General features: G+C 41.3%; 1 protein-coding gene and 1 long non-coding RNA gene across 3 annotated transcripts in view; one reads left to right on the top strand and one right to left on the bottom strand.

Moving 5' to 3' along the window:
- Osbpl1a (oxysterol binding protein like 1A) overlaps window positions 1-27,633 on the top strand; it is a 195,539-nt gene that overhangs the window by 60,841 nt on the left and 107,065 nt on the right. For both annotated transcript variants that reach the window (XM_021150443.3, XM_085833702.1), the window contains 2 exons: window positions 2,674-2,755; window positions 17,093-17,199. In XM_021150443.3, coding sequence (XP_021006102.1) covers window positions 2,674-2,755; window positions 17,093-17,199 — 189 coding nt within the window. The remainder of the gene's footprint in view (window positions 1-2,673; window positions 2,756-17,092; window positions 17,200-27,633) is intronic.
- LOC147000220 (uncharacterized) lies at window positions 157-17,097 on the bottom strand. The gene is made up of 3 exons (XR_015046109.1): window positions 13,553-17,097; window positions 1,659-2,323; window positions 157-432 (listed from the first exon to the last, which is right to left on the bottom strand). It is a non-coding gene; the product is annotated as an uncharacterized LOC147000220 (long non-coding RNA).

Below are 27,633 nucleotides of genomic sequence, written 5' to 3'. Positions count from 1 at the left end.
GAGTTCCTCACTCCATCCCTCCTCCCCTTATCCTCTTTCGAGGGTGGAGGACCCCACCCCACCCCCCAGATCCTTTTACCCTGGCACATCAAGTCTCTGCAGGACTAGGTGCATCCTCTCACACTGAGGCCAGGCAAGGCAGGCCAGTTAGGGGAACAGGTTCCACAGACAGGCAACAGCTTTAGGGGCAGCCCTGCTCCAGTTGCTGAAGACTGAAGTGTACATCTGCTGCCTATGTGCTGGAGGCCTAGGTCCAGCCATGTATGGAGAAGAACATCAGCTTGAGTCAGTGGATGTGATAGCTAAAGATTGTGTGGACAGAATGGAACAGGAGATGATTTCAAGTGGGCTGCTCACGGTGCAGCTGTCTGATGCACTAGGCCTCTGTGCTCATGGTGTCCATCTTGCTGTGTAGATCGTCTGTACAGATAACTTGGTTAAAGTTAAAAATATTGTCAGATGTTAATATTAGAACATTGCTTATAATGAGACTGTACTTATATACTGAATAAATCAAATTTAAAACTTCAGCTTCCCTGGCATAATGTCAATGGTTTAGAACTCAATAATGAGGCACCATGCCAGACACCGCAAAGTAGTCACACGCATTAATTTTTGAAGCATGGTCTCACTGTATATCCCAGGCTGGGAGAGAACTCATGATACTCTGGCCCCAGCTTTTACCTTAGTACCAGGACTGACAGATGTGTGGCTCCTGCCTAACCCAGAAGAGTTTTGCTTTTTATAACTGTCAATGTGGGGGATAGCAAATTAGAGCATGTGGTTTATTTTATTGTATTGAAAACTGCTGTCCCTTTTAGTGTCAGCTAAGAGTTATCTTTTTTGTTTGTTTTTGGTTTTTTTTCGAGACAGGGTTTCTCTGTCTAGCCCTGGCTGTCCTGGAACTCACTTTGTAGACCAGGCGGGCTTCAAACTCAGAAATCTGCCTGCCTCTGCCTTCTGAGCGCTGGGATTAATTTGCTAAGAGTTACCTTAATACTGTGTGTTCATGAACTCCTTTTTAAGCTGACTTTTATGTACCTTATAAACCATTGAGCAAGGGAACATTTTTTAAAGCTTTGACATAAAAATGCCAAGTGAAGAGGCTTGTGACTTCAGTATGTGAAGATCATACTGTGAATAGGTGGCTCGCCTTCAGTTACAACTCAGGAGCTGTACTGTGCACCAGATAAGGAGTCTGCAGACAGAACCGGTGCTTCCTTAAATAACTTTCACCATGGGAAGGAAACAAGTGGGTGCTAGCATTGACTTGGACAGGAGCGGGAATCCTAATGTGCACTGTGTGAGAGTGGTTCTCTGTTAGTAAGTCAAGAGTGATTCATTTGGTTGCAGGGTTTCCACATGGACTTTCCCTCCAGCCTGTATTCACAGGCAGTGTCTGAGAAAATGAGCCAGCAAACCAGCTCTTTTATGTGGTTTCAAATTATATGGAATAAGTATTCTCTCTCGAATAAATAAGTAAACGTGAATTATATTTAGATGTCATTAGGAGTCTCAAAACAGAAGGGATAACACAAACTTAAAAGAGAACACTGCCTATCACTGATGTGGTCCCATGAATAATTCTGCTGTGGTTGGGTTGGGCTTTATAAAAGTTAAAAAATTTATAAGGTGAAATGGGAGAAAAGAGAGCTTACCTGGGTCACCTTGGCACACTGCTCCACTGGGTTTCATTTTGAATAAGCAAATGCTTTCTGTGATGGGCCAGTTGGGGTTACGAGGACAAAGCAAAGAAGCCGAGTCCATTATTCTGCTCACAGCAGTAATTATAGTATGTCCAAGGTCATGGTTTGCAGGATACGTATTTTTTTAATTAGTTATTTATTTTCGAGACAGGATTTCTCTGAGTAGCTCTGGCTTTCCTGGAAGTCATTCTGTAGACCAGTACAGTCTTGAACTCAGAGATCTGTCTGCCTCTGCCTCCCAGTGCTGGGATTAAAGGTGTGCAATCACCCCCATCTGGCTAGAATAAATTCCAGTATGATTCTTGTTCATTCTCTTTGTTATGTAAAACCAACTTAAAATTGACAGTAATTTTCATTTTGATCTTTGAATCTGCTCTAGGCGGAGGTACAAGTCAGAGTATGGCTTTTGCGTTTCTGTTTTACTTCTAGGGATCTTACTATGAAGAAATGTAGAGTTCCAAGGAAGAATGTTCTCTGTAATTGACTTTACCTTGTTTGTGTGAGCTTCAACTCAGTTAAGAAAATGTCCTGCTTCGTCTGATGATGTGGGTGGTGGCAGCATGTAGTTAAAATGCTGAATGAAAAATCAGCTTGAGATTTCCAAATGTTAGAGCCATCTGGGTTTTTTGAAACAAAAAACAGTTTTAAAAATGTATCCTTAAGAAATGCAATTTATAATCTCTTGGTGAATTTATTCAGAAATCTAGCAAATCAAAGAAATGAACTATATATTCATGGCATAACGAGAGTGGGCATTGTTAATTAAAGTAGTTAGGTGATGTCTACAGGACTGATGTTGAATGTGTTTGGAATTAAATACTTATTAAACTACTTGATTAAATGCTTTATTTATATCCTGTGTTATATGTATTCCAAATTGCAAGTGTTGATAGAAACATTAATGTATAAGTAATTTTGAAAGTCCTTTATTTGGTTTGTTTTAAATTTGTCTTTTTTTTTCTTTCAGAGAGCACAAACATGTCAACAGAGACTAGATAGGGAAATTTACAACTTTCTCAAAATGATTAAGGAGTGTGATGTGGCCAAAGGTAAGGGGGCGGGACAGAGAGACTATGAATGCTCCTCGACACTCCTCTGTTGGATTTTGTGACTTTGTGCTGCTGTGGGTGTGTGGGCACAGTGCTTGCTCATTTGTGCCATGATGTGTGTGTGTGGAGGACAGAGGACGAGGTGTAGCGGTCAGTTCAGGTACCTTATCCACTGAGCCACTAACCCCTGGGCCCTCTCACCAGCTCCCAGTTCTGGTTGTGATAACACTGTTTTGTAAATCTTAGACTGGTGCTGCCTTTTGCTGTGTGAGAATGCTCCTCCTACCCATTCTACCATGCCTTGTGGAGCCAGGCTCCATGGCAGAAACCTGCTTGCACTTGGATCTCCGATGGCATCAGCAAACGGAGGCTTCTCAAGGCATAGGTGGAGAAGTAGATTAGGGCTTTGTCTTTGCTCCCTCTGTAACAGAACAAAATGTGTTTGCATGTTGATGAATGCACAGCCCCATCACACAACCAGACGAGGGTAGGGAAACTTATCCTTGAGCAAGGAGAGCACTAACATTGTGTGGAAGCAGAGCTCTCCTGAACAAAGAGAGACCCACACATGCTCATATAGGAAGGCATGCGTAGGACAGGGCACATTCCTGAGCACGCTCTGTTTAGGTTTATAGTTCTGTTTTACATGCTTGGTTTAGAAAGAAAGTTGGCAGATTCATTTCTGCTGTGGGCAGAGAATTTAGCTTTATGAGCAAAGTTTTCTCCAGAGCGCTCTCTCTCTCCTCCCTCCCTCTTTACCCTCCCCACCCCAACACACAAAGAACTACAGTCATGTGATTATATCTGTTTCATGTAAGTTTCTTCAAAGAACCTTAGCTGACATAAAAGTAAAAAACAAGTTTACAGGCATTTTAGCAGGCTTTTCAGTCTTGTTAAGGGCCAGCAGCCCTACCTTATAAGGATAGGAGCCTGGCTTGTCCAATGGCTAGCACATCTCCTGGGGCATGGCTCAGCAGTGCTGTTGACTCCTGTGGCACCACCCCTACCTTCACTCCTTGGTGACCTTGGTCTTACTGTCCCCTCTCTTGTACTCTGTTGGTTCACACAGCCTTCCTCACCTCTGTGAGTGCTTTCTCCCAGCCTTTGAGCATGTTACATATATGAAATCCATCTTTCTCCCTCCATCCCTCTTCCCCTTTCTTCCCCCCTTCCTTTCCACCATTTCCCCCTCTCCCCCCTCCTCTCCCTTTCTCTGCAGAATGAAAGAGATGACCTACTACTTCTCTAGCTTATCTATCTGCACTGCATTTCTCTAGGCGCTGGGGAGAGAGGAATGCATTTCTGGTTAGTAAATGTGAGCTTGTTCAAGTCACTAAGACCTTTTAGAAGCAACCAAAATAGGGAAGAAGCTAGGGAAACTGCATGGTTTGCATTTTGGCTGCAGAGATCCCACGGTTAATGCCTGTAGCTTTTTATAACGTGCTCTTCCCCCCTGGATTCCCTGTTTTCTTTTAGAAAGATCAATGACATTTATTTTGTGTTCGTGCGTGTGCTTGTGTCTTTGACATTTATTTTGTGTTCGTGCCTGTGTGCTTGTGTCTCTGACACTTTTTTTTGTGTTCGTGCATGTGTGCTTGTGTCTTTGACATTTATTTTGTGTTCGTGCATGTGTTTGTGTCTTTATTTTGCCCTTACCTCGCACCTTCTTCCTTAGTTTTTCCCTGATTCTTGGTCTGAGCATGGAAGACAAGTGCTCTGGAAGCTGAGCCACGCCCCAGGCCCTGGAATCTGCATCTGCAGATGTAGCCCCACCCTCTCCTGACTCGGCTCGTTCTGCATGTGGTGCTCTTCAGCAGGCTTTCTTCCCTGCCTCGTGTATCTCTGATGTTGTGTAGTTTTATTCTGTGTGTAGGTTTGAATTTTGTTGCCCTGTTTATAGCTTGCTTGAGTCTGTTTCCTAGCTTACAAGTTCAGTAGGGATCTTTCTTCAATCTAGAAAACTTTAAAACTATTTTCTCTTAAAAGTCTTGCTTTTTTTTTTCTTCTTCCACCAGAAGAAAAACATGACAGATATGTATGGAACTTTCCTATGTCATTCCCTAGCTCTTAGTTTCTCTGAAAATCAAGTTTTCACGTTGCATTTTGCCTTTCTGCTTCATGTTGGCCTTTGTGTGGAGGTCAGATCTCTAAGGGAGGCTCCCGTGGGCTTAGCGAGGTCCCAGTGAGCTAAGGGAGGCCTCAGTGGGCCGAGGCTCCAGTGAACTGAGGTCCCAATGAGCTGGGCGAGGTTCGGTTGGGCTGAGCGAGACTCCGGTGGGCTGGGCGAGGCTCCGTTGGGCTGAGCGAGGCTCGGGTGGGCTGAGCGAGGCTCCGTTGGGCTGAGCGAGGCTCCGTTGGGATAAGTGAGGTCCCAGTGGGCTGAGCGAGGCTCCGGTGGGCTGGGCAAGGCTCTGGTGAACTAAGCGAGGCTCCAGTGGGCTGAGCGAGACCATGGTGGGCTACCTCCTGCTCCTTCTATGTTGCATCTGGTAATTTAAGAGTCATTTTCTAGTTTGTTTCTTTCACTTTTGTCTTCTTTTGTGTTTAATCCCTTGATTTTGTAATCTCGAGTCCTAATGCCTTTCTGACTCCAGAAATTGTAGATGGGAGTTTTAAAATTTGTTTTGTAGGCCTAAAAGACGGGTCAGCAGGCAAAGGCAGGTAAAGGCGCTTGCCTGATGGTTGAGCTCAATCCTTAGAACCCACATGGTGAAAGAAGACAACGCTTCCCTGCTACCCTTTTACCTCCATATATGTGCTAAGGTCACACAACCACTTACATACATGAAGACACACATTCACACACAGTAAAATAAATGCAAAAACGTTTGTTTTTCCATGCCAACCCTATCTTTCTAATGTGTGTGTGTTTATAATATTCTCTTTACTAATTACACAGATATCAATTTAAAGTTCTCCGTGAAACTCCGGGATGCCAAGTCCCCCAGAAGTTCTTTTGTTGTTGAGAATGGTTTTTGCTACCGTGGGTTTTTTGTTATTCCAAATGAATTTGAGAATTACTCTTTCAAACTATGAAGAGTTGTGTTGGAATTTTGGTGGGGATTACATTGAACCTGCAGATTGCTTTCAGCAAGGTGGCCATTTTTACTATATTAATCCCGCCAAGCCACGAGCATGGGAGATCTTTCCATCTTCTGAGGTCTTCAATTTCTTTCTTTAGAGACTTGAAGTTCTTTTCATACAGATCTTTCACTTACTTAGAGTAACACCAAGGTATTTTATATTATTTGTGACTATTGTGAAAGGTGTTGTTTCCTTAATTTTGTTCTCAGCCTGTTTATCCTGTGAGTATAAGAAGGCTACTGATTTGTTTGATTTTATATTTGGCTACTTTGCTGAAGTTGTTTATCAGCTGTGGGAGTTCTCTGGAGTTTTTGGAGTCACTTAAGTATACTAATATATCATCTACAAATAGTGATACTTTGACTTCTTCCTTTCCAATTTGTATCCCTTTGATCTCCTTTTGTTGTCTATTTGCTCTAGCTAGAACTTCAAGTACTATATTGAGTAGATAGGGAGAGAAAAGGCAGCCTTGTTTAGTCCCTGATTTTAGAGGGATTGCTTCAAGTTTCTCTCCATTTAGTTTGATGTTAGCTACTGGTTTGCTGCATATTGCTTTTACTATGTTTAAGCATGGGCAGTGGATTCCTGATCTTTCCAAGATTTTTACCATGAAGGGATGTTGAATTTTGTTAAATGCTTTTTCAGCATCTAACGAAATGATCATGTGTTTTTTCTCTTTGAGTTTGTTTATGTAGTGGATTACATTGATGGATTTCCATATACTGAATCATCCCTGCATCCCTGGGATGAAGTCTACTTGATCTTAGTGAATGATTGTTTTGATGTGTTCTTGGATTCAGTTTGCGAGACTTTTATTGAATATTTTTTGTATTGTACACATAGGGGAAATTGGTCTGAAGTTCCCTTTCTTTCTTTGGTCTTTGTGTGGTTGAGGTATTAACATAACAGTCACCTCATGAATAAATTAGGTTCCGTTTCTCTTTTGTGGAATAGTTTGAAAAGTATTGGTATTAGGTCTTCTTTGAAGGTCTGATAGAATTCTGCACTGAACCCATCTAGTCCTAGGCTTTTTTGGTGTGGGAGGCTTTTAATGGCTGCTTCTATTTCTTTAGGGGTTATGGGACTGTTTAGATGGTTTATCTGATCCTGATTTAACTTTGGTATTTGGTGTCTATCTAGAAAATTGTCCATTTCATCCAGATATTGCAGTTGTATTGAGTATAGACTTTTGTAGTAATATCTGAAGATTTTTTTAATTTCCTCAGTTTCTGTTGTTATATCTCCCTTTTCATTTCTGATTTTATTCAGTTGGATACTATCTCTGTGCCCTCTGGTTAGTCTGGCTAAGGGTTTATCTATCTTGTTGATTTTCTCAAAGAACCAGCTCCTGGTTTTGTTGATTCTTTGTATAGTTCTTTTTGTTTCTACTCGGTTGATTTCAGCCCTGAGTTTGATTATTTCCTGCCTTCTACTCCTCTTGGGTATATTTGCTTCTTTTTGTTCTAAAGCTTTCAAGTGTGCTGTTAAGCTGCTAGTGTATGCTCTCTCCAGTTTCTTTTTGGAGGCACTCAGAGCTATGAGTTTTCCACTTAGGACTGCTTTCATTGTGTCCCATAAGTTTGGGTATGTTGTATCTTCATTTTCATTACATTCTAAAAAGTCTTTAATTTTTTTTTCTTCCTTGACCAAGTTATCATTGAGTAGAGCGTTGTTTAGCTTCCATGTATATGTGGGCCTTCTGTTGTTTTTGTTGCTGTTGAAGACCAGCCTTAATCCATAGTGATCTGTTAGGAGGCATGGGATTATTTCAATCTTCTTGTATCTGTTGAGGTCTGTTTTGTGACCAATTATATGGTCAGTTTTGGAGAAGGTACCATGAGGTGCTGAGAAGAAGGTATATTCTTTTGATTTAGGATGAAATGTTCTATAGATATCTGTTAAATCCATTTGGTCCATAACTTCTGTTAGTTTCATTGTATCTCTGTTTAGTTTCTGTTTCCATGATCTGTCCATTGCTGAGAGTGGTGTGTTGAAGTCCCCCACTATTATTGTGTGAGGTGCAATGTGTGCTTTGAGCTTTAGTAAAGTTTCTTTTATGAAAGTGACTGCCCTTGCATTTGGAGCATAGATGTTCAGAATTGAGAGTTCTTCTTGGTAAATTTTTCCTTTGATGAGTATGAAGTGTCCTTCCTTAATCTTTTTGATGACTTTTGGTTGAAAGTTGATTTTATTCCATATTAGAATGGCTACTCCAGCTTGTTTCTTGGGACCATTTGCTTGGAAAGTTGTTTTCCAGCCCTTTACTTTGAGGAAGTGTCTGCCTTTGACACGAAGGTGGGTTTCCTGTATGCAGAAAAGTGCTGGGTCCTTTTAATGTATCTAGTCGTTTGTTTTTTTAATTGGGGAATTGAGTCCATTGATGTTGAGATATTAAGGAATAGTGATTGTTGCTTCCTGTTATTTTTGATGTTATTTTTGGTTTGTATGGCTATCTTATTTTGGATTTGTTGAAAGAAGTTTACTTTCTTGCTTTTTCTAGGATGTAGAAAAACACAAATCCTTGTGTCGGCGTTTTTTTTCATCTTTGAAAGGACTGGATTCTTTGTAGGGCTGGATTTGTGCAAAGATAATGTGTAAATTTGGTTTTGTAATGGAATATCTTGGTTTCTCTATCTATGGTAATTGAGAGTTTTGTTGGGTATAGTAGCCTGCGCTGGCACTTTGTTCTCTGGAGGTCTGTATGACATCTGCCCAAGATCTTCTAGGTTTCATAGTCTCTAGTAAGAAGTCTGGTGTAATTCTGGTAGGTCAGGCTTTATATGTTACTTGGCCTTTTTTCCTTACTGCTTTTAATATTCTTTGTTTTGTGCATTTGGTGTTTTGACTATTATGTGACAGGAGGAATTTCTTTTCTGGTCCAATCTATTTGGAGTTCTGTAGGCTTCCTGTATGTTTATGGGCATCTCTTTCTCTAGGTTAGGGAAGTTTTCTTCTATAATTTTGTTGAAAATATTTACTGGCCTTTTAGGTTGGGAATCTTTGCTCTCTTCTATACCTATTATTTTTAGGTTTGGTCTTCTCTTTGTGTCCTGGATTTCCTGGATGTTTTGGGTTAGAAGCTTTTTGCATTTTGAATTTTGAGTTTTGTGTCAGTGTTTTCTATGGTATCTTTTGCCCCTGAGATTCTCTCTTCTATCTCTTGTATTCTGTTGGTGATGCTTGTATCTATGACTCCTGATCTCTTTCCTGAGTGTTCTATCTCCAGGATTGTTTCCCTTTGTGATTTCTTTGTTTCAAATTCTGTTTTTAGATCCTGGAAGGTTTTGTTCAATTCTTTCACTTGTTTGGTTATGCTTTCCTGTAATTCTTTAAGTGATTTTTTTTGTTTCCTCTTTAAGGGCCTCTACCTGTTTACCTGTGTTCTCTTGTCTGTCTGTCTGTCTGTCTGTCTCTCTCCTCTTTTTCTTTTCTTTTCTTTTCTTTTCTTTTCTTTTCTTTTCTTTTCTTTTCTTTTCTTTTCTTTTCTTTTCGAGACAGGATTTCTCTGTGTAGCCCTGGCTGTCCTAGAACTCACTCTGTAGATCAGACTGGCCTTGAGTTCAGAAATGTGCCTGCCTCTGCCTCCCAAGTGCTGGGATTAAAGGCGTGAGCTACCACTGCCCAGCTCTTTTGTATTTCTTTAAGGGGGTTATTTTGTCCTTAAAGTCCTCTCTCATCATCATGAGATGTGATTTTAAATCAGAGTCTTGCTTTTCTGGTGTGTTGGGATATCTAGGGCTTGCGGTGGTGGGAGAACTGTGATCTGATGATACCAAGTAGCCTTGGTTTCTGTTGCATATGTTCTTGAGCTTGCCTCTCACAATCAAGTTATCTCTGGGGTTAGCTGGTCTTGCAACTCTGTCTGTGGCTTGTCCCTCCAGGAAACCTCTGTGTTAGTACTCCTAGGAGACCAGTTCTCTGTCTGGGAGGAATTTGGGCATGAAGAGTGGTACAGAGTCAGCTCTAGGGTGCAGACAGAAAGCAGAAGGATCCTGTTCCCAGGTGTTTCTTGATTCCTGTGTCCTGGTAGCTCTGGGAGGGGGGGTCCCTCTTGAGCCAGGAATTTGAACAGAAGTGGTGGTCTTACCTGTGCTCAGGCTCTCCTGGGAGATCTGCTCTCTCCTGATGTATTTGTGTATTTAGCACTGTGGCACAGGATCAGCTCTGAGTGCAAAGGGAAACCGGAAGGATCCTGTCCCAGGCCTCGCTCCTCGGTTTCAGTGTCCTGATGGTTCAGCGTGGGGGTGGAGGTGGGGTCCCTCTGAACAGCAGTGGGGGTTTTGCCTGTACTCACAGGCTTGTTGGCACTCTTGGGAGGGTGGCTCTCTCCCGGGATATTTGGGTATGGAGCCCTGTGGCAGAGGATACGCTCTACAGGCCAGATTGAAACAGGAAGGCCGAAATTGGGATTTCTTAACTAGATGATTCACAGTCTAGGTGTTCTCAGTCATTCTGGTTCCCACCCTGCGCAATAAACAAAGTGCCCTTCTTTATTGTTGGACCAAAGGAAAAACTTTTTCCATCTTAATCCCTGCTCCGCAGTGTATGTGTTTTCAAGGCTTTACACTTGTGAGTGTATCTTGGTTAGGATTTCTATTGCTGTGATAAAACTCTATGATCATAGGTATTTTGGAGAGGAAAGGATTTTGCTTATGATTCTACATCAGAGTTCATTATGGAAGGAATTCAGCCAGAAACTCAAACAGGGGCTGTTTCAATAATTATTTAATCCCATCCTGAGGTTTCTACCCTGCCTTTGGTATTTAAGTTCCTGGATGAAAGACACACACAGCCTTTGTATTTACAGTAATTCTTAAACAGCACAATAGCTGTGCTGCTGCCTACCCTTCATGCTGTCAGAATCTATTTTCCTATCAATAATCCCATTATTACTTAATATTTACTAGCTTTCATTTGGCCTGCTCTTGACTCCAGTTGGCCAGCACACGGGGCCATGTTCTTATGGCTCACCTAACTCAAGGCATCTTTTCCTGCATTTTCCTAATTCATAGTGGCTTCTCTCCTCTCCATTCACCTTCCTCCTCTCATGGTTCTCCTCTGACCCCCAAAGCCCACCTAAATCCCACTAATGTCTCTTCTGCCCAGCTATTGGCTGTTGGTATCTTTATTTACCAGTCAGAAATAATTTGGGGGCAGGGTCATGGGGGCTATGTGTAGACTCCAGGCTTGCATTTAGTATTACAATAGCTACCAAAAGATCAAACCTCAAAACATGGCAGGAACCTGGAGGCAGGAGCTAATGCAGAGGCCTTGGTGGGGTGGTGTTTACTGGCTTACTCCCCATGGCTTGCTCAACCTGCTTACTATAGCAAACAGGATTACCAGCCCAGGAATGGCACCAGCCACAATGGGCTGGGCCCTTCCACATCAATTACTAGTTAAGAAAATTCCCTACAGCTGTGCCTACAGGCCAGTCTAGTGGGATACATTTCTTAGTTGGTGTCCTCTCTTCTGAAATGGTTCTAGCCTGTGTTGGGTTGACATAAAAACTAGCCAACATAGAAGAAGTGCATCAGAGCGCCCCTCATGCCTGTTCCTGTTCTGACTGACACCCAGCTCTGTGCTGCTCACTGTAGCCTACCTGTCAGCCTTGCTTTTCCTCCCCTCCCCTGGCTCTGCTGTTGCAGTGATGTCACTCAGTGCACTGTGGGCCTGATGATTGCCTTTTGTTAGCCTAATTTCAGAAAAGCAGGGTCCGACTCACGGAGTGCACGCGTCTCCAGCCTGCAGTGTGCAGGTTGCCTTATGTTCTGTCAGCTCTTTTGTGTGTTGTGTTCAGCCCTGTGTTCTTTCTGTCTTTCATCTCAAAAACTGCATCATCAGTTCACACAGCTTCCTGAGCCTGTAGTCACTCTTTCTTTCTCTGCCTGTCTGATGTCATTCCCCACCCTCCCACCTCCTACACAGCACTGCCCCTCCCCCTGTCAGCCCTTCTGTTATTCTTATGTTCACCAGAGCTGTCTTTCCCACAGAATCCCACAGTGTTTCCCCATCTGTCTCTGGAGGCTATTCTTCGGTGCAGTTAGAAGTGTCTTTACAAACCAGGCCTTAGTCCTGAAGGTTCTCTGATGAAGTCTGAGTTGATTGGCTTTATGGCCTTGGTCCACTTACTTTAGGAGTCTCATCTCTTTGCACTCTGTTCAGCAACATGAACTTTTTCTTGCGTGTCAGGTTTCTTAGTATATATTGATCACAAGGTGTGAGATAGGAATTCTTTCTCATCTTCTTATATGTAGTTTCTTCAGACTTCCTGACATCTCTGTTCTTGCTGCATGTATTGCTGTAGCCAATTAAGACTGCTCAAATTGCCCCAGCAGCTCCTCACTACCTGCCTCAATGTTCTGGGTTCCCGAATGAAAGACACATACACGGCCTCTTGCCCCCAGTCCTAAAATCCCACCTTTGTCTCCCTGCCCTGTCACTGGCTGCCAGCAACATTATTTACCAATCAGAACCACCTGGGACCTTGAGCATCTTACTTTGGATTCTTGTGCAATTTTGGCAACCCGATTAACATAATACAGACGTTAAACCAAATCTACAACATGTTTCCGAGTCATGTTGCACATTCTCCTTTCGTACCCTGTGTCATCTTTATGTAGCTTTGTGTGTCTGTTCCAGCTGTCAGTGGCTCTCTACTTTTTTGGAAAGATAGACTGAGTAAGGAAAGGCACAGGCCACCAGGGTTGCTGTAGTAAGCTCCATCATAGCCACTGAAGAGGAGCGTCTAACCTGTGCCCAGGCTGGCTTTGAAACAACAGGGTTAAGGACAGAGGCCAGCAGGTGAGGCAGTGTGCCTTACAACCAAATGTGTTCACCTTCCGCCAGTCTGTAGCAGCCCGGAGAGCACCATATGAACGGCTCTCACACGTGCAGCAGCCTGGCACACTGACCAGCATCCTCACAGCCTTCCCTCTCTTCATTCTCTACGACCCAGGTCTTACCAGGATGCTTCCCTGGCCTGCCTACGGGTGGGGCCCTCTCTGTCATGGCTCTGCCCTAATTACTGTCTATTTCAGTTATTTTCTTCTTATAACATCAGTCAGGAGTGATCAAGCCAATCAGCTTTTGAAGGAGTTTCTATTCAGTTAGATTAAAATGAATATTACTGCTTCATTTTCTTCCTATTTGTAAATAAAGATCTGCTGGTTGACTGTTGATCCAGTAGGGTCTATCCTACCCCACAGGGTCTTCTGCTTTGAAAGTTCCACCTTCAAAAAGACTTAAAAAAAAAAACAAACCAGGATGCATTCTTTTTCTTTCTAATCTTACATTTTTCTCCATTTGTTCTAAAGTCTTCAAGTGGCTTCTTTCCCTTTCTAGATACAAGTTATATGAAGACAAAACTTTCTATTATTCTATTTTTTTCTCTAGAACATTTTTTGTGCATTAGAATAAGATATTATTTCTATAACTCACAAGTACATATCTTCTTTTTTATAATCTTTTTAAAAAACACAACAAGCTGGGCGGTGGTGGCGCATGCCTTTAATCCCAGCACTTGGGAGGCAGAGGCAGGCGGATTTCTGAGTTCGAGGCCAGTCTGGTCTACAGGCTACACAGAGAAACCCTATCTCGAAAACAAAAAACAAAAAAACAAACAAACAAACAAAAAAAAACAAACCCCAAACAAACCAGAATAACGAACCGAAGAGCAGGAGAAACACACCCCTCCTAAACCTGTCTCAGTACCTGAGGTGGTGCCTTCTGTGTGGTTGCTGCCCGGTAGGTGGTACTGCCCTCACTGTGACAGGTCTTCTCTCAGGACCAGTGCGTTAGATGGGGTATTGCATCCAGCTCCAGTTGACAGAGCAGTGTTACTGTTCTTTAAGATCCAAGTCAGTCTCTCCTCTCCCTCACAGTTGTCTCCTCTAATCCATCATAATGGCTTCCGTCACTGCATAGCTAGCATGTTTAAAGAAGGCTTTATTTGTTTGCTGTTTGATACCATTTTATTATTTAACTCGTTGAGTACTACACTTTGAGCTATATATCTTATATTCTTTCATGCAGTTAATGTAAATTACATACAGATAGCATACAGATACCAATACACACAGCATTCTGATATATGTACTTAGTGGATAATTTTTAAACTAACAACTTGAACCAGTAGGTAAATTTATATTCTTGGACCGTGTATACTGTCACTATTGGGTGTTTTTCAAGTTACCATTTTATATAGACATTTTTAAAAGAGAAGGTTTTTTTATTTGTACATATAAATTTTTCCACTTTCAGGAAAGAATACTGATTTTCCGAGGAGTACATGTGATTCTGATCTGGTAGTAAAGTCAGATTGAAAACTTACTTTTGTTCTCTCTGTCTCTGTCTCTGTCTCTGTCTCTGTCTGTGTCTGTGTCTGTGTCTGTGTCTGTGTCTGTGTCTGTGTCTGTGTCTGTGTGTGTGTGTGTGTGTGTTTGTGTTTGTTTGTGTGTAGAGCTGGCGTGCACCAAGTAGGCTTACAGTTTATATGGATAGCGGGGTGGACTGACAAATGAATGGGTGAGCATTACCATGAAGCCCACAGGGATCTTCAAGGAAGGCCTTTTAGGGAGGATGGCATTGAACTAGTGTTGGGAATGCAATGTGTGTATTTTCCCAGTAGAGAAAATTGTGACTATTAGGACATGTGATACCTAGAGAAGTGTTATCTCAATCAAAGGTTTGGAAGAAGCAAAGTCAAAGGTAGGTAAACTAGTATTTCTAAGAAATCAGCCTGGCTCACAGTGATCGCAGTACTATCTTCAGCACAGACTTGTTCTAGATAGAAGGTTGCCTAAATTGAGATTTAATTTGCTACCTAGACAAAAGAAACAAGTAGTTTCTCGTTTGTTAGAGTATACCCCATTAAAGATTGTACGGTACAATCATGAAAAATGTATACCCCATTAAAGATTGTACGGTACAATCATGAAAAATGACACACTGAGTTTTTTACAGACTCCAAAGTTAGGGGGTTTTTCCCTGTGTGATCTTCTAGTAGCTTCTATGACTTTAAAAACAGTTTCAGTAGAAAAATAATTTTCTCCTCAAAGTTAGCAATGCTATTTTGATAGGAGGTCGAATAAGGTGACATGCTGACCGTCTTGCATTTGTGTTGGCCACTTAGCTCCACACTAACAGCCTAACACAGTCAGTGATTCTTAGTTATTTACCTTTCTGAAAGTCCCTGGTTCTTTCTGGGTGTGTAACAGTATGTAGACATCATGTCGACAAAGCCAGCCTATGGGAGCTAGTCTTCTATATGTATAAGGTAGATCATCAGCCAGGGGTCCCCAGGTCTTACAGCAAACTGCCACAGAAATTAACGTTAACCTCAAGACCTTATTTTAACAGCACGTTACAGGAGAACTGAAGTTGTGTGTGTGCACTTGAGAATTGAACAGAGAGCCCCACACACTTGTTACACGTTTGCTCTGACCTATGCTCCCAGACTCTGAAATCATGACTATCTGTCTGGGGGTAGTGTTGTATGCACACAGTGTGTGTGTGTGTGTGTTTAGAAAGCTTGTAGAATGAGTTTGCTTAAGTACATTTAAGTATTTCCTACATGTTTGGACACTTAATATTTGTTTTGTATTAATCAAGGATCTAAATCAGAAATTATACAGCCTAGGCTTTATTGGGGATGATTAAGTGTGCGATGGTATTTACTTAAAAGCAGATCCATGATTTCATCTTAATGTCATTTGTAAGAGAATTACTAGATTACCCAGAACATTTATGGAAGACAAAGGCTGATTCTGTTTCTCTCACATGTCTCACAGTTGTGTGTGACATCTGTTACGTTTCTATTGCTGGAGTACCAGACATCCAGCATGTGCTACTTTCTTAGCCATTTGAAAAGCAAGTGGAGAAGAAACCTTGATAGTGTGTATCAAAGATTGACGAAGAAAGAAAATGTGGGTAAAGCCATGTATTTGAGAGCCTAGCAGCCTTCAGTCTGTGAGGCCAGGGTAGCGGTCCACAGAGAGCTGCCTAGGAGGGGAGAGCAGGGATGCTCTCGGCCTGCACGTCCAGGCTAAGGAGGCAGTTCATTGCTTTACTTACGTTTTCCTTTTGGTTTTTACTTCTGCCTTAGAAATTTGGATAAGTACTTTTCCTAACTAAGATCCTTCTCCTTAAATCCCATTAATATAGACAATTTTGGAATATTTGAAGCAAGACTGAGAAAGTGTGTTATTTACAGTTTATCACCCTGAGTGATGACTGTAAACACCTGTACACATGTTTTTGGTGATTTGCCTGCGTCCTAACTTTCTTCTCCTCAGAACATTATTTCTTTACAGTTGGAAGTGTTTGTGTCTTAGTGGGCCCACTGCACATGGCTGGGACCCACTGCCACGACCTGACACTTGCTAACACTAGCATTTGAGTCGCTTGAACTCTTTGGCCTTTGGCCTTGCTTACGGTCTCAACATTGGTTTAAATAAGTCAAGAATATTTGAAATACAAAGAATGCTGCAGGTTTTCTTTTTCAGTTTTATTTTAGTGAAATGTTTTCTTAAATATTAAGAATTTTATTTGTGTAGAAAAATACATTTAAATGATCTTAAATGAACTTAACAAAAAGTCAAACATTTCTCTTGCATCAGTGTAGACAGGGCATTCACAACATTTTACTTATTTTTAAGTGATAAATGTCTATTTTCAGCTTTCTTTCATGGGCATTGTTTTTGCTTTTTATTTTTAATAGGCAGATGGTTAAGCTCTGTCCTGCTGACAGAATCAGAGTCTGATATTGCTGTTTCCTTCTTTGTCCCTAGCTTAAGCACACAGTACCAGGCACTGGGCTTCCATTGGGGATTGAAAGCACAAATACCCATTTATGGGAAACATTTTTCCAAATAAGAGCTAGAGGAAGTTGAATTAATGCCGCCTTCAGACATGTTAGCCTCCATGTCAACCACAGAATTATTTTTGTCTTGTTTTAGCACTTCGATTTTGAATAACATTACTTACCCAGCAGAGATGGTGGTGAAAGGAAGGCTGTGTTGTGAGCAGTGCTCTCTGCCTGGTGACTGCTCCTTTAGCATCACAGCACTGCCCAGATCCTGGGGCCCTCAAAGCCTTAGCTCTGTCCTTTTCTGACTGCCTGATTAGTAGGTGTTGACTATGGGGTTTCACAGAAGCGGCAGGCCTGGGGGCTGATAACATGCTGTGGTGCTTTTACTTTGACATCACTTCAGAGCTCACTCATTGCATTTACCCATTTCTGTTTGTTTATAGATATGCTTCCATCGTTTCTTCAGAAAGCTGATGTTGTCTCCGAAGCTTCTAGAGAGACTTGTGTGGCGTTGAGTGACTGTCTTAATCTCTTCACTAAACAGGAAGGGGTAGGTCACCCAGAGATGACTTTTTAAAATCAATTGCTTACGTGTCAGGTGTCTAATAAGCTGATAAGCCATTGTGTTAAAGCTGTTCAAAAGTAGTACTAAATAGTATTATCAGAGGAAATGAAAACTTCACTTTCCATCAAAGTTCAGAATGGCCTCATTCGTGTTCAGGTTGGGTGACTGGGAAATAACCCGTGCTTACATCCCTGGGATACATTGATGTGGCCATATTTAACAAACATTTATATAACAGGGAGGCAGCCAGGGTGGTTGTGGCATTTCATTCAAAGGGATGGAAGTGTATTCCAGAACAATCATGCATGTGAGAGGTGCAGAAGGCCTTCCACCTAGAGCTGGGTACTGGTAGTCAGCTCTGTAAGCTTAGCTTCACGATGGGCTTCCCTCTGCTGCTTCCCTGTTCCACAGTACGCCACTGGAGCTCCACATCTCGGGAGGAGCAGGACGGATGCCCAGTAGTTTTTAAACTGTTGGGAAAATGTCCTTTGGTTGTTTGAACTAGTATTTTTCTTGTCTGTGGGATTTTTAAATTTCCATTTTCATTTTATTATTTTCTACAGATATTTGATCTGTCTCTTCTGAATTAAGATATCTAATTTATTTTTGTTAAATTTTATTTATAATTTTTGGTTAGAAATTGGGTTTGATAAGATCAGAAACACACAACTGGTTTTATGTTTTTTATGCAAATATGACTATTTGTTCTCTCATGAGTAAAGTAGAAGCCTTGCAAAGTCATTCACAAGTTTAAAAATTCCACCTTTGTATGTATATCACAAATTTCATATATGACATGTTTATGTAGAAGAAAAGAAAACATTAGTATAAATTCATTGAAAACAGTCTTTAAAAGAATTCTGTCAGAGCCACAGGAAAACCCTAACTCTGCATTGAACATTTCATGTATTTCTTAGCTCCTTTTTCAGAAAGACTCCTGCTTATCCTCAAATTCATGATCTTCCTGCCTCCACCTCCACACTGCTGTGATTACAGGTGCACACAAGCTAGAGTTCCTCTGTTATAGACATAGGAGTGTTTCTCTATCCACAATATCAGAGTTTATTGAATATTAGTGTTAACAGGACTAGCAGATAGTTCAATGGTGCTGCTCTTAGAAAGGGCCCAAGTGTTGCTTGGCTCACAGCCACACACACACACACACACACACACACACAATTTAATATAATTAAAAATACTTTACAATCTCTGATAAAAGTACATTTTATCTAAAGTCAATTTTTTTTGGTTGTAATTCCCCGTATACTTTTGATTTTGCTTGATAGATTGGTTATTTGCAGTCTATTTCAATCTTAACTCTAAAGATCATGCATATAAGAAGATACAGGATGCTAAATGACAAGGGAAGGATTAAAGAGGCTGCAGAGGGCAGGACCAGAATGCTGGTATAGACACCAAGAGACTAAGGCAGGTCGTTAGGTAAGGCATCAAGGAAGCTGGGCAAAGGTTTTGGGATGGCAGTGGGCAGAGCCTCTTCAAGTCAGAGCTGATTTAAGGTGCAGGTCCAAGTCCAGGTAGATTGCAATTTGAATGGTCTGTGTGAGATGAGTATACTGAACTGACTCAGAGACAAAGTTGCCTGTTCATTGCACATTGATACTATGCTCCTGATGGTTTTACATCTGGTGGGTGTTGCCACAGCAGTATAAAGTGTCTTTCCTGATCTGTGTGCTGTGTGGTCTGATGTAGCTTTGGTCTGGCCACGTGTCAGTGTTTTCCTTTGCTTAGTTTGTAGGTAATGTTTTACTTGGCATGAGTAAGCTTTTGGTCTGTGCGTACTTTGCCCTGTACAGATGATAGTTGTTTGCCAGTGTAGACCAGATAAAGTCATTCTGCACCGGCACGGCACTTCCACTCCAAATTGGGCAAATGGAGTTTCATAAAATGGAGTCCCCCAGGATAAGGCACAGCCTGTAAGATGTTTTGTACAACCTAGAGAAAACATGACCAGCTTGTTCTCCTCAACCTTCTCACCATTTCATCTTTTAATGATTAAATCTCAGGTTTTCCAAAAACATTCCTCCTTAGCATTTCTGACTTTGGCATCATTTTATGTGCTAGTTTGTTTACATGAGGGATGATACAGTGTTCTAAGTAAGTCTGAATTGAGATCATAACTTTGGAGCCAAATTATATTGCTGGCTTCATATGGTATTTAGCACTCTGTAATCCAGGACTCTCATTCTTATGTAGTACCTAATGAATGTGTGTTCAAGGAAGGTATGATTTTAAGGTAGAACAGGAGTTTAGTAGGTGTGTGTTTAATTTCTGGAAAAATACATGTTTTAATTTTTAAATTATCTGCTTAATAAAACAGTGTAAAACTCATCTTTTACTAAAGAAGTCTAGAGAGACAAAGGTGTTGACTTAGTGGGAGACCCTTAACCCTTTAGCCTCTAAGATTTGCCAGGAGATGAAGTGCAGTGGTGTAAACAGAATACCCTGGGGTCTGATGCACAGGGAGTGCTGACTACAAACTGGCAGGTTAATCCTAATTAATTAACCTCATGGTCCCTTCTCTCTGGGTCTTTATTAGTTCATTCGTCTTGCTTTGAGAAGAGGTAGTCATCTAAGGAAACTCTGAATGCTGTGTGGTATGGTGGCACACGCCTGTCCTCTCAGCACGGGAGCTAAGGCAGGAGAGTCACCATGAGTTTGAAGATAGCCAGGACCATATACTGAGTTGGAGGCCACCTTGGGCTACTTAGTGAGACTCTGCCTACCCCTCCCTTTCTCTTGGGATGGTTCTGTTTTGTCCCCAGAGTCATTGCCTGCTGTCTAAGTAGCAGTGAGTGCTCCCTGCACTTTGATATCTGATGTAGAGGAGACAGACAGGAAGTTGTCAGGAGCTCTGGTCACAAAGTGTAGTAGACCTGCTTTAAACATCAGTCTTTGACCAAATGTGTGATGGGTCTCTGTAAAGCCTGTCTAAATAATGCAGGATCAGATGCTACAGGTGCACAGGCACACAAGGAGTCTAGCATACTGCAGGAACAGTTTTTCACGTAGTAACTAGTATTTAATAGTTCAGACCTTTGGTGTACCTTTAAGATAGCTTTTCAGAAATATTATGAAATTCATCTTTCAGTAAGATGCACGAATTCCTTCTGAGAACTGAGGGGAAATGAGAAGTGAGTAAGTAGTTTCTATGAAGTTATTATTCTCTTTTCACCATCATCATTATCATTATCCTCATCTTCAGACAGGTTTTCAATACATAGCCATGGTTGACTTTGAACTCTCAATATACCTTCCTCAGCTTATAGAGTGCTGGGGTTACAGACAGGAACCACCATGCCAGACTTGAAGTTTGTCTTTCAAATATAGTAGAATCACAGCATAGGGATTGTTAGCCTAATCGAGATTACAGTGGCATAATGCAATGTCTTACTTATCTGGCATTATAAATTGCATTTCTGTTATCTGGAGCTCTATTAAAAGAGCAATCATAAGCTTTGAAGTCATAGTGACTTGTATCCCATTTCTTGGCTCGGCTGCTGAATCGCTTGTGGTTTTTTTGTTTGTTTGTTTGTTTGTTTTGTTTTAATAAAGATCTGTTTGTAAATGTGGTGGCTAGATAAAAAGCACACAATAGTTTTGAAGATTAACGGAGCACCTCCTCATGGCCACACATCTGTTTTTATACCTGCTTGAGAACACACAGGGCTGTGTTGTAGGAAATATTAAAAAAGAATCTGGCACGCTCCTGCTTTGTGCCTCTGCTCTGGCAGCCTGGCAGGCCATGCACTGGAGGGCAGCGGCCGACCTGTTTTTATCTCGTGGAGATTCTGACTCTGAACTCCACAATTTCTCTACTCAGCTCAATAGATTCTAACTGGCGGGTCATTACCACACCAACCCCATGCTTCAAACCCCCCACAACCTTTGTGGTGCACATCGGCCAAATCCATGCTTTGCTGCCGTACCTTTCTCTCTTGAACCCAGACGATCCCCTGCGTGAAGGAAAACTCAACACAAACTTAGTTCAGAAACAGTGATAACTCAATCCCTGGGTGCAACAACTAAAATCTAATCTTGTAAGCCTTATTAAAGTCTGATTCTGTACACCTTTAATCCCAGCACTCACTCGGGAGACAGAGGCAGGCGGATTTCTGAGTTCAAGGCCAGCCTGGTCTACAAAGTGAGTTCCAGGACAGCCAGGGCTATACAGAGAAACCCTGCCTCGAAAAACCAAAACAAAAAACAAAAAACAAACTCTGATTCCTTTTGCAGCGAATCCTTGTGGATCTGCCATGACACTGGGAAACTCTAGCAGCTACATCTTACCCCTCCACTGTCTGGTTACAAAAGGAACTTAACTCTCTCCTGCTTCCCCTCTTCTTCCCTCCAACCCGGATGTCCTGCCTACTCGCCCAGTGATTGACTCCTTTATTCATTAGGTGATTGGTTCATAAGAACAGCACCGTCCCATCCACAGCCAGGATGGCTGTGAGTGACTGAACCCCATAGCAACAAACCTGTTCTTACTCTACTCTCTTACTTGGCAGTTATTTTAAAGATGCTTAGATACTTTGTTGTTTTTGAGGTGCTAGGGCCTTATGCATGCCAGGTGAGGGCTCTGCCACTCTGCCACACTCTCAGCCCACACACGGATTTTAGAATGTAAAAATGTTAAACTTAATTTTATATTTTCAGGTGTCCTGGGATTGTCTCTTGGCATTAGTCCTTACTTTTTGCCTTCATACAGAGATACTTTTAATACTCACAGGATTTTGCTAAAGAGATAAATCAATACTAATAACACCTTTAAATTCTTATTTGCTCCTTGGCTTTTATAACAGCTATATGCTTTCATCTAACAGTGGAGTACTAAACCTTCTAATTTACTTGGTCTAATCATGGTTTATTCACAAGGAAAGCAGAGTATCAGACTTGGTCCAGTCACATCTGAGTTCAAGGCCAGCCTGGTCTACAAAGTGAGTTCCAGGTAGAATACGCTAGCTTGATATGGAAACTAAGTTTCAGTGTTTGTGGGCTTTTGTGGGTGAGTCTCGTGCCTTCTGTTTCTATAATTTGTGAGTGTTTTTACTTTTTGGGGACATGCTTTCATATGATCTAAATGACCTAAATAGCTGGAGCTTTCATTACAAACTGTACTAAAATGAAGTATTATTGTGAGAAGATTTTATATTCTTAAATGAAAAAGCAACTAACTCATTGAGAAAACTATATTATTCTAGAGAAATCCGGCCTACGTAGGGCCACAAGCCTCTTCCGGTCAGAAAAGCACCAGGGTAGCTAGGGCGCAGGGTCGGCTGACACTCGCCAGCTACCCACAACACCCACCACAGGATCTTAAGACTTCTGGTGAGTGGAACACAGCTTCTGCTCCAATCCAATTGCGCGCGGGACCTGAGACTGCATTAGTTAGGGAAGCAGAAACCGGCCTGAGTAGGGCCACAGGCCTCATCCTGCCGGATCAGCGCAGGGGTAGCTGGAGCGCAGGGTTGCCTGACAACCGCCAGCTACCCACGACCCCCGCCGCAGGATTTTGGGACTGCTGGTGAGTGGAACACAGCTTCTGCTCCAATCTTTAAACAGTGACAACCATAACAACTAACCCCAGAGATTACCAGATGGCGAAAGGTAAACGTAATAATCTTATTAACAGAAACCAAGACCACTCACCATCATCAGAACCCAGCACCCCCACTTCGCCCAGTCCAGGGCACTCCAACACACCGGAAAAGCTAGACACGGATCTAAAAGCATATCTCCTGATGATGGTAGAGGAGTTCAAGAAGGACTTTAATAACACACTTAAAGAAATACAGGAGAACAATGCTAAACAGGCAAAAGACAGTAAAGAGGAAGCACAAAAATCCCTTAAAGAATTGCAGGAGAACACTGCTAAAGAGTTACAAATCCTTAAAGAAAAACAGGATAACATAATCAAACAGGTAGAAGTCCTTACAGAAAAACAGGAAAACACATCCAAACAGATGATGGAAATGAACAAAACCATACTAGACCTAAAAAGGGAAGTAGACACAATAAAGAAAACCCAAAATGAGGCAACACTGGAGATAGAAACCCTAGGAAAGAAATCTGGAACCATAGATACGAGCATCAGCAACAGAATACAAGAGATGGAAGAGAGAATCTCAGGTGCAGAAGATTCCATAGAGAACATCGGCACAACAATCAAGGAAAATGTAAAATGCAAAAAGATCCTAACTCAAAACATCCAAGAAATACAGGACACAATGAGAAGACCAAACCTACGGATAATAGGAGTGGATGAGAATGAAGATTTTCAACTCAAAGGACCAGCAAACATCTTCAACAAAATTATAGAAGAAAACTTCCCAAATCTAAAGAAAGAGATGCCCATGAACATACAAGAAGCCTACAGAACTCCAAATAGACTGGACCAGAAAAGAAATACCTCCCGACACATAATAATCAGAACAACAAATGCTCTAAATAAAGATAGAATACTAAAAGCAGTAAGAGAAAAAGGCCAAGTAACATATAAAGGCAAGCCTATCAGAATTACACCAGATTTTTCACCAGAGACTATGAAAGCCAGAAGATCCTGGACGGATGTTATACAGACACTAAAAGAACACAAATTCCAGCCCAGGCTACTATACCCAGCCAAACTCTCAATTAACATAGATGGAGAAACCAAAGTATTCCACGACAAAACCAAATTCACACATTATCTCTCCACGAATCCAGCCCTTCAAAGGATAATAACAGAAAAAAAACAATACAAGGACAGGAACCACGCCCTAGAAACTACAAGAAGGTAATCCCTCAACAAACCTAAAAGAAGACAGCCACAAGAACAGAATGCCAACTTTAACAACAAAAATAACAGGAAACAACAATTACTTTTCCTTAATATCTCTTAATATCAATGGACTCAACTCCCCGATAAAAAGACATAGACTAACAAACTGGCTACACAAACAAGACCCAACATTTTGCTGCTTACAGGAAACTCATCTCAGAGAAAAAGATAGACACTACCTCAGAATGAAAGGCTGGAAAACAATTTTCCAAGCAAATGGTAGGAAGAAACAAGCTGGAGTAGCCATTCTAATATCTGATAAGATTGACTTCCAACCCAAAGTCATTAAAAAAGACAGGGAGGGACACTTCATACTCATCAAAGGTAAAATCCTCCAAGAGGAACTATCAATCCTGAATATCTATGCTCCAAATACAAAGGCAGCCACATTCATTAAAGAAACTTTAGTAAATCTCAAAGCACACATTGCACCTCATACAATAATAGTGGGAGACTTCAACACACCACTTTCACCAATGGACAGATCGTGGAAACAGAAACTAAACAGGGACACAGTGAAACTAACAGAAGTTATGAATCAAATGGATCTGGCAGATATCTACAGAACATTCTATCCTAAAACAAAAGGATATACCTTCTTCTCAGCACCTCATGGTACTTTCTCCAAAATTGACCACATAATTGGTCACAAAACAGGCCTCAACAGATACAAAAATATTGAAATTGTCCCATGCATCCTATCAGATCACCATGGACTAAGGCTGATCTTCAATAACAAAATAAATAATAGAAAGCCAACCTTCACGTGGAAACTGAACAACACTCTTCTCAATGATACCTTGGTCAAGGAAGGAATAAAGAAAGAAATTAAGGACTTTTTTAGAGTTCAATGAAAATGAAGCCACAACATACCCAAACTTATGGGACGCAATGAAAGCATTTCTAAGAGGAAAACTCATAGCTCTGAGTGCCTCCAAAAGGAAACTAGAGAGAGCACACATTAGCAGCTTGACAACATACCTAAAAGCACTAGAACAAAAGGAAGCAAATTCACCCAAGAGGAGTAGACAGCAGGAAATAATCAAACTCAGGGGCGAAATCAACCAAGTGGAAACAAGAAGAACTATTCAAAGAATCAACCAATCAAGGAGCTGGTTCTTTGAGAAAATCAACAAGATAGATAAACCCTTAGCCAGACTCACTAGAGGGCACAGGGAAAGCATCCTAATTAACAAAATCAGAAATGAAAAAGGAGACATAACAACAGATCCTGAAGATCTGGTACTGGTATAGTGACAGACAAATAGACCAATGGAATAGAATTGAAGACCCAGAAATGAACCCACACACCTACGGTCACTTGATCCAAAACACCATCAGATCCTTCTACCAAAGGCTATACTCAACACAACTGGAGAACCTGGATGAAATGGAGAAGTTCCTAGACAGATACCAGGTACCAAAGTTGAACCAAGATCAGGTTAATGATCTAAACAACCCTATATCCCCCAAAGAAATAGAAGCAGTCATTAATAGTCTCCCAACCAAAAAAAGCCCAGGACCAGATGGGTTTAGTGCAGAGTTCTATCAGACCTTCAAAGAAGATCTAATCCCAGTTCTTCACAAACTATTCCACAAAATAGAAACAGAAGGTACTCTACCCAACTCATTCTATGAAGCCACAATTACTCTGATACCTAAACCACAAAAAGACCCAACAAAGATAGAAAACTTCAGACCAATATCCCTTATGAATATTGATGCAAAAATCCTCAATAAAGTTCTTGCTAACCGAATCCAAGAACACATCAAAACAATCATCCATCCTGACCAAGTAGGTTTCATCCCAGGGATGCAGGGATGGTTCAATATACGGAAATCCATCAACGTAATCCAGTATATAAACAAACTCAAAGACAAAAACCACATGGTCATCTCGTTAGATGCAGAAAAAGCATTTGACAAGATCCAACATCCATTCATGATAAAAGTCTTGGAAAGATCAGGAATTCAAGGCCCATACCTAAACATGATAAAAGCAATCTACAGCAAACCAGTAGCCAACATCAAAGTAAATGGTGAGAAGCTTGAAGCAATCCCTCTAAAATCAGGGACTAGACAAGGCTGTCCACTTTCTCCATACCTATTCAACATTATACTTGAAGTCCTAGCCAGAGCAATTCGACAACAAAAGGAGATCAAAGGGATACAAATTGGAAAAGATGAAGTCAAAATATCACTTTTTGCAGATGATATGATAGTATATATAAGTGACCCTAAAAATTCCACCAGAGAACTCCTAAGCCTGATAAACAGCTTCGGTGAAGTAGCTGGATATAAAATTAACTCAAACAAATCAATGGCCTTTCTCTACACAAAGAATAAGCAGGCTGAGAAAGAAATTAGGGAAACAACACCCTTCTCAATAGTCACAAATAATATAAAATATCTTGGCGTGACTCTAACTAAGGAAGTGAAAGATCTGTATAATAAAAACTTCAAGTCTCTGAAGAAAGAAACTATAGAAGATCTCAGAAGATGGAAAGATCTCCCATGCTCATGGATTGGCAGGATCAACATTGTAAAAATGGCTATCTTGCCAAAAGCAATCTACAGATTCAATGCAATCCCCATCAAAATTCCAACTCAATTCTTCAACGAATTAGAAAGTGCAATCTGCAAATTCATCTGGAATAACAAAAAACCTAGGATAGCAAAAACTCTTCTCAAGGATAAAAGAACCTCTGGTGGAATCACCATGCCGGACCTAAAGCTCTACTACAGAGCAATTGTGATAAAAACTGCATGGTACTGGTATAGTGACAGACAAATAGACCAATGGAATAGAATTGAAGACCCAGAAATGAACCCACACACCTATGGTCACTTGATCTTCGACAAGGGAGCTAAAAACATCCAGTGGAAGAAAGACAGCATTTTCAAGAAATGGTGCTGGCACAACTGGTTGTTAACATGTAGAAGAATGCGAATCGATCCATTCCTATCTCCTTGTACTAAGGTCAAGTCTAAGTGGATCAAGGAACTACACATAAAACCAGAGACACTGAAACTTATAGAGGAGAAAGTGGGGAAAAGCCTTGAAGATATGGGCACAGGGGGAAAATTCCTGAATAGAACAGTAATGGCTTGTGCTGTAAGATCGAGAATTGACAAGTGGGACCTCATGAAACTGCAAAGCTTCTGCAAGGCTAAAGACACCATCAATAAGACAAAAAAACCACCAACAGATTGGGAAAGGATCTTCACCTATCCTAAATCAGATAAGGGACTAATATCCAGTATATATAAAGAACTCAAGAAGGTGGACTTCAGAAAGTCAAATAACCCCATTAAAAATGGGGCTCAGAACTGAACAAAGAATTCTCACCTGAGGAATACCGAATGGCAGAGAAGCACCTGAAAAAATGTTCAACATCCTTAATCATCAGGGAAATGCAAATCAAAACAACCCTGAGATTCCACCTCACACCAGTCAGAATGGCTAAGATCAAAAATTCAGGTGACAGCAGATGCTGGTGAGGATGTGGAGAAAGAGGAACACTCCTCCATTGTTGGTGGGATTGCAAGCTTGTACAACCACTCTGGAAATCAGTTTG

This window comes from Mus caroli, unplaced genomic scaffold (assembly GCF_978045245.1).
Source record: "Mus caroli unplaced genomic scaffold, Mus_caroli_1 scaffold_19, whole genome shotgun sequence".
NCBI lineage: Eukaryota > Metazoa > Chordata > Mammalia > Rodentia > Muridae > Mus > Mus caroli.
Note: the sequence above shows the minus strand (reverse complement) of the source record. Positions and strands in the feature narration are given on the sequence as shown.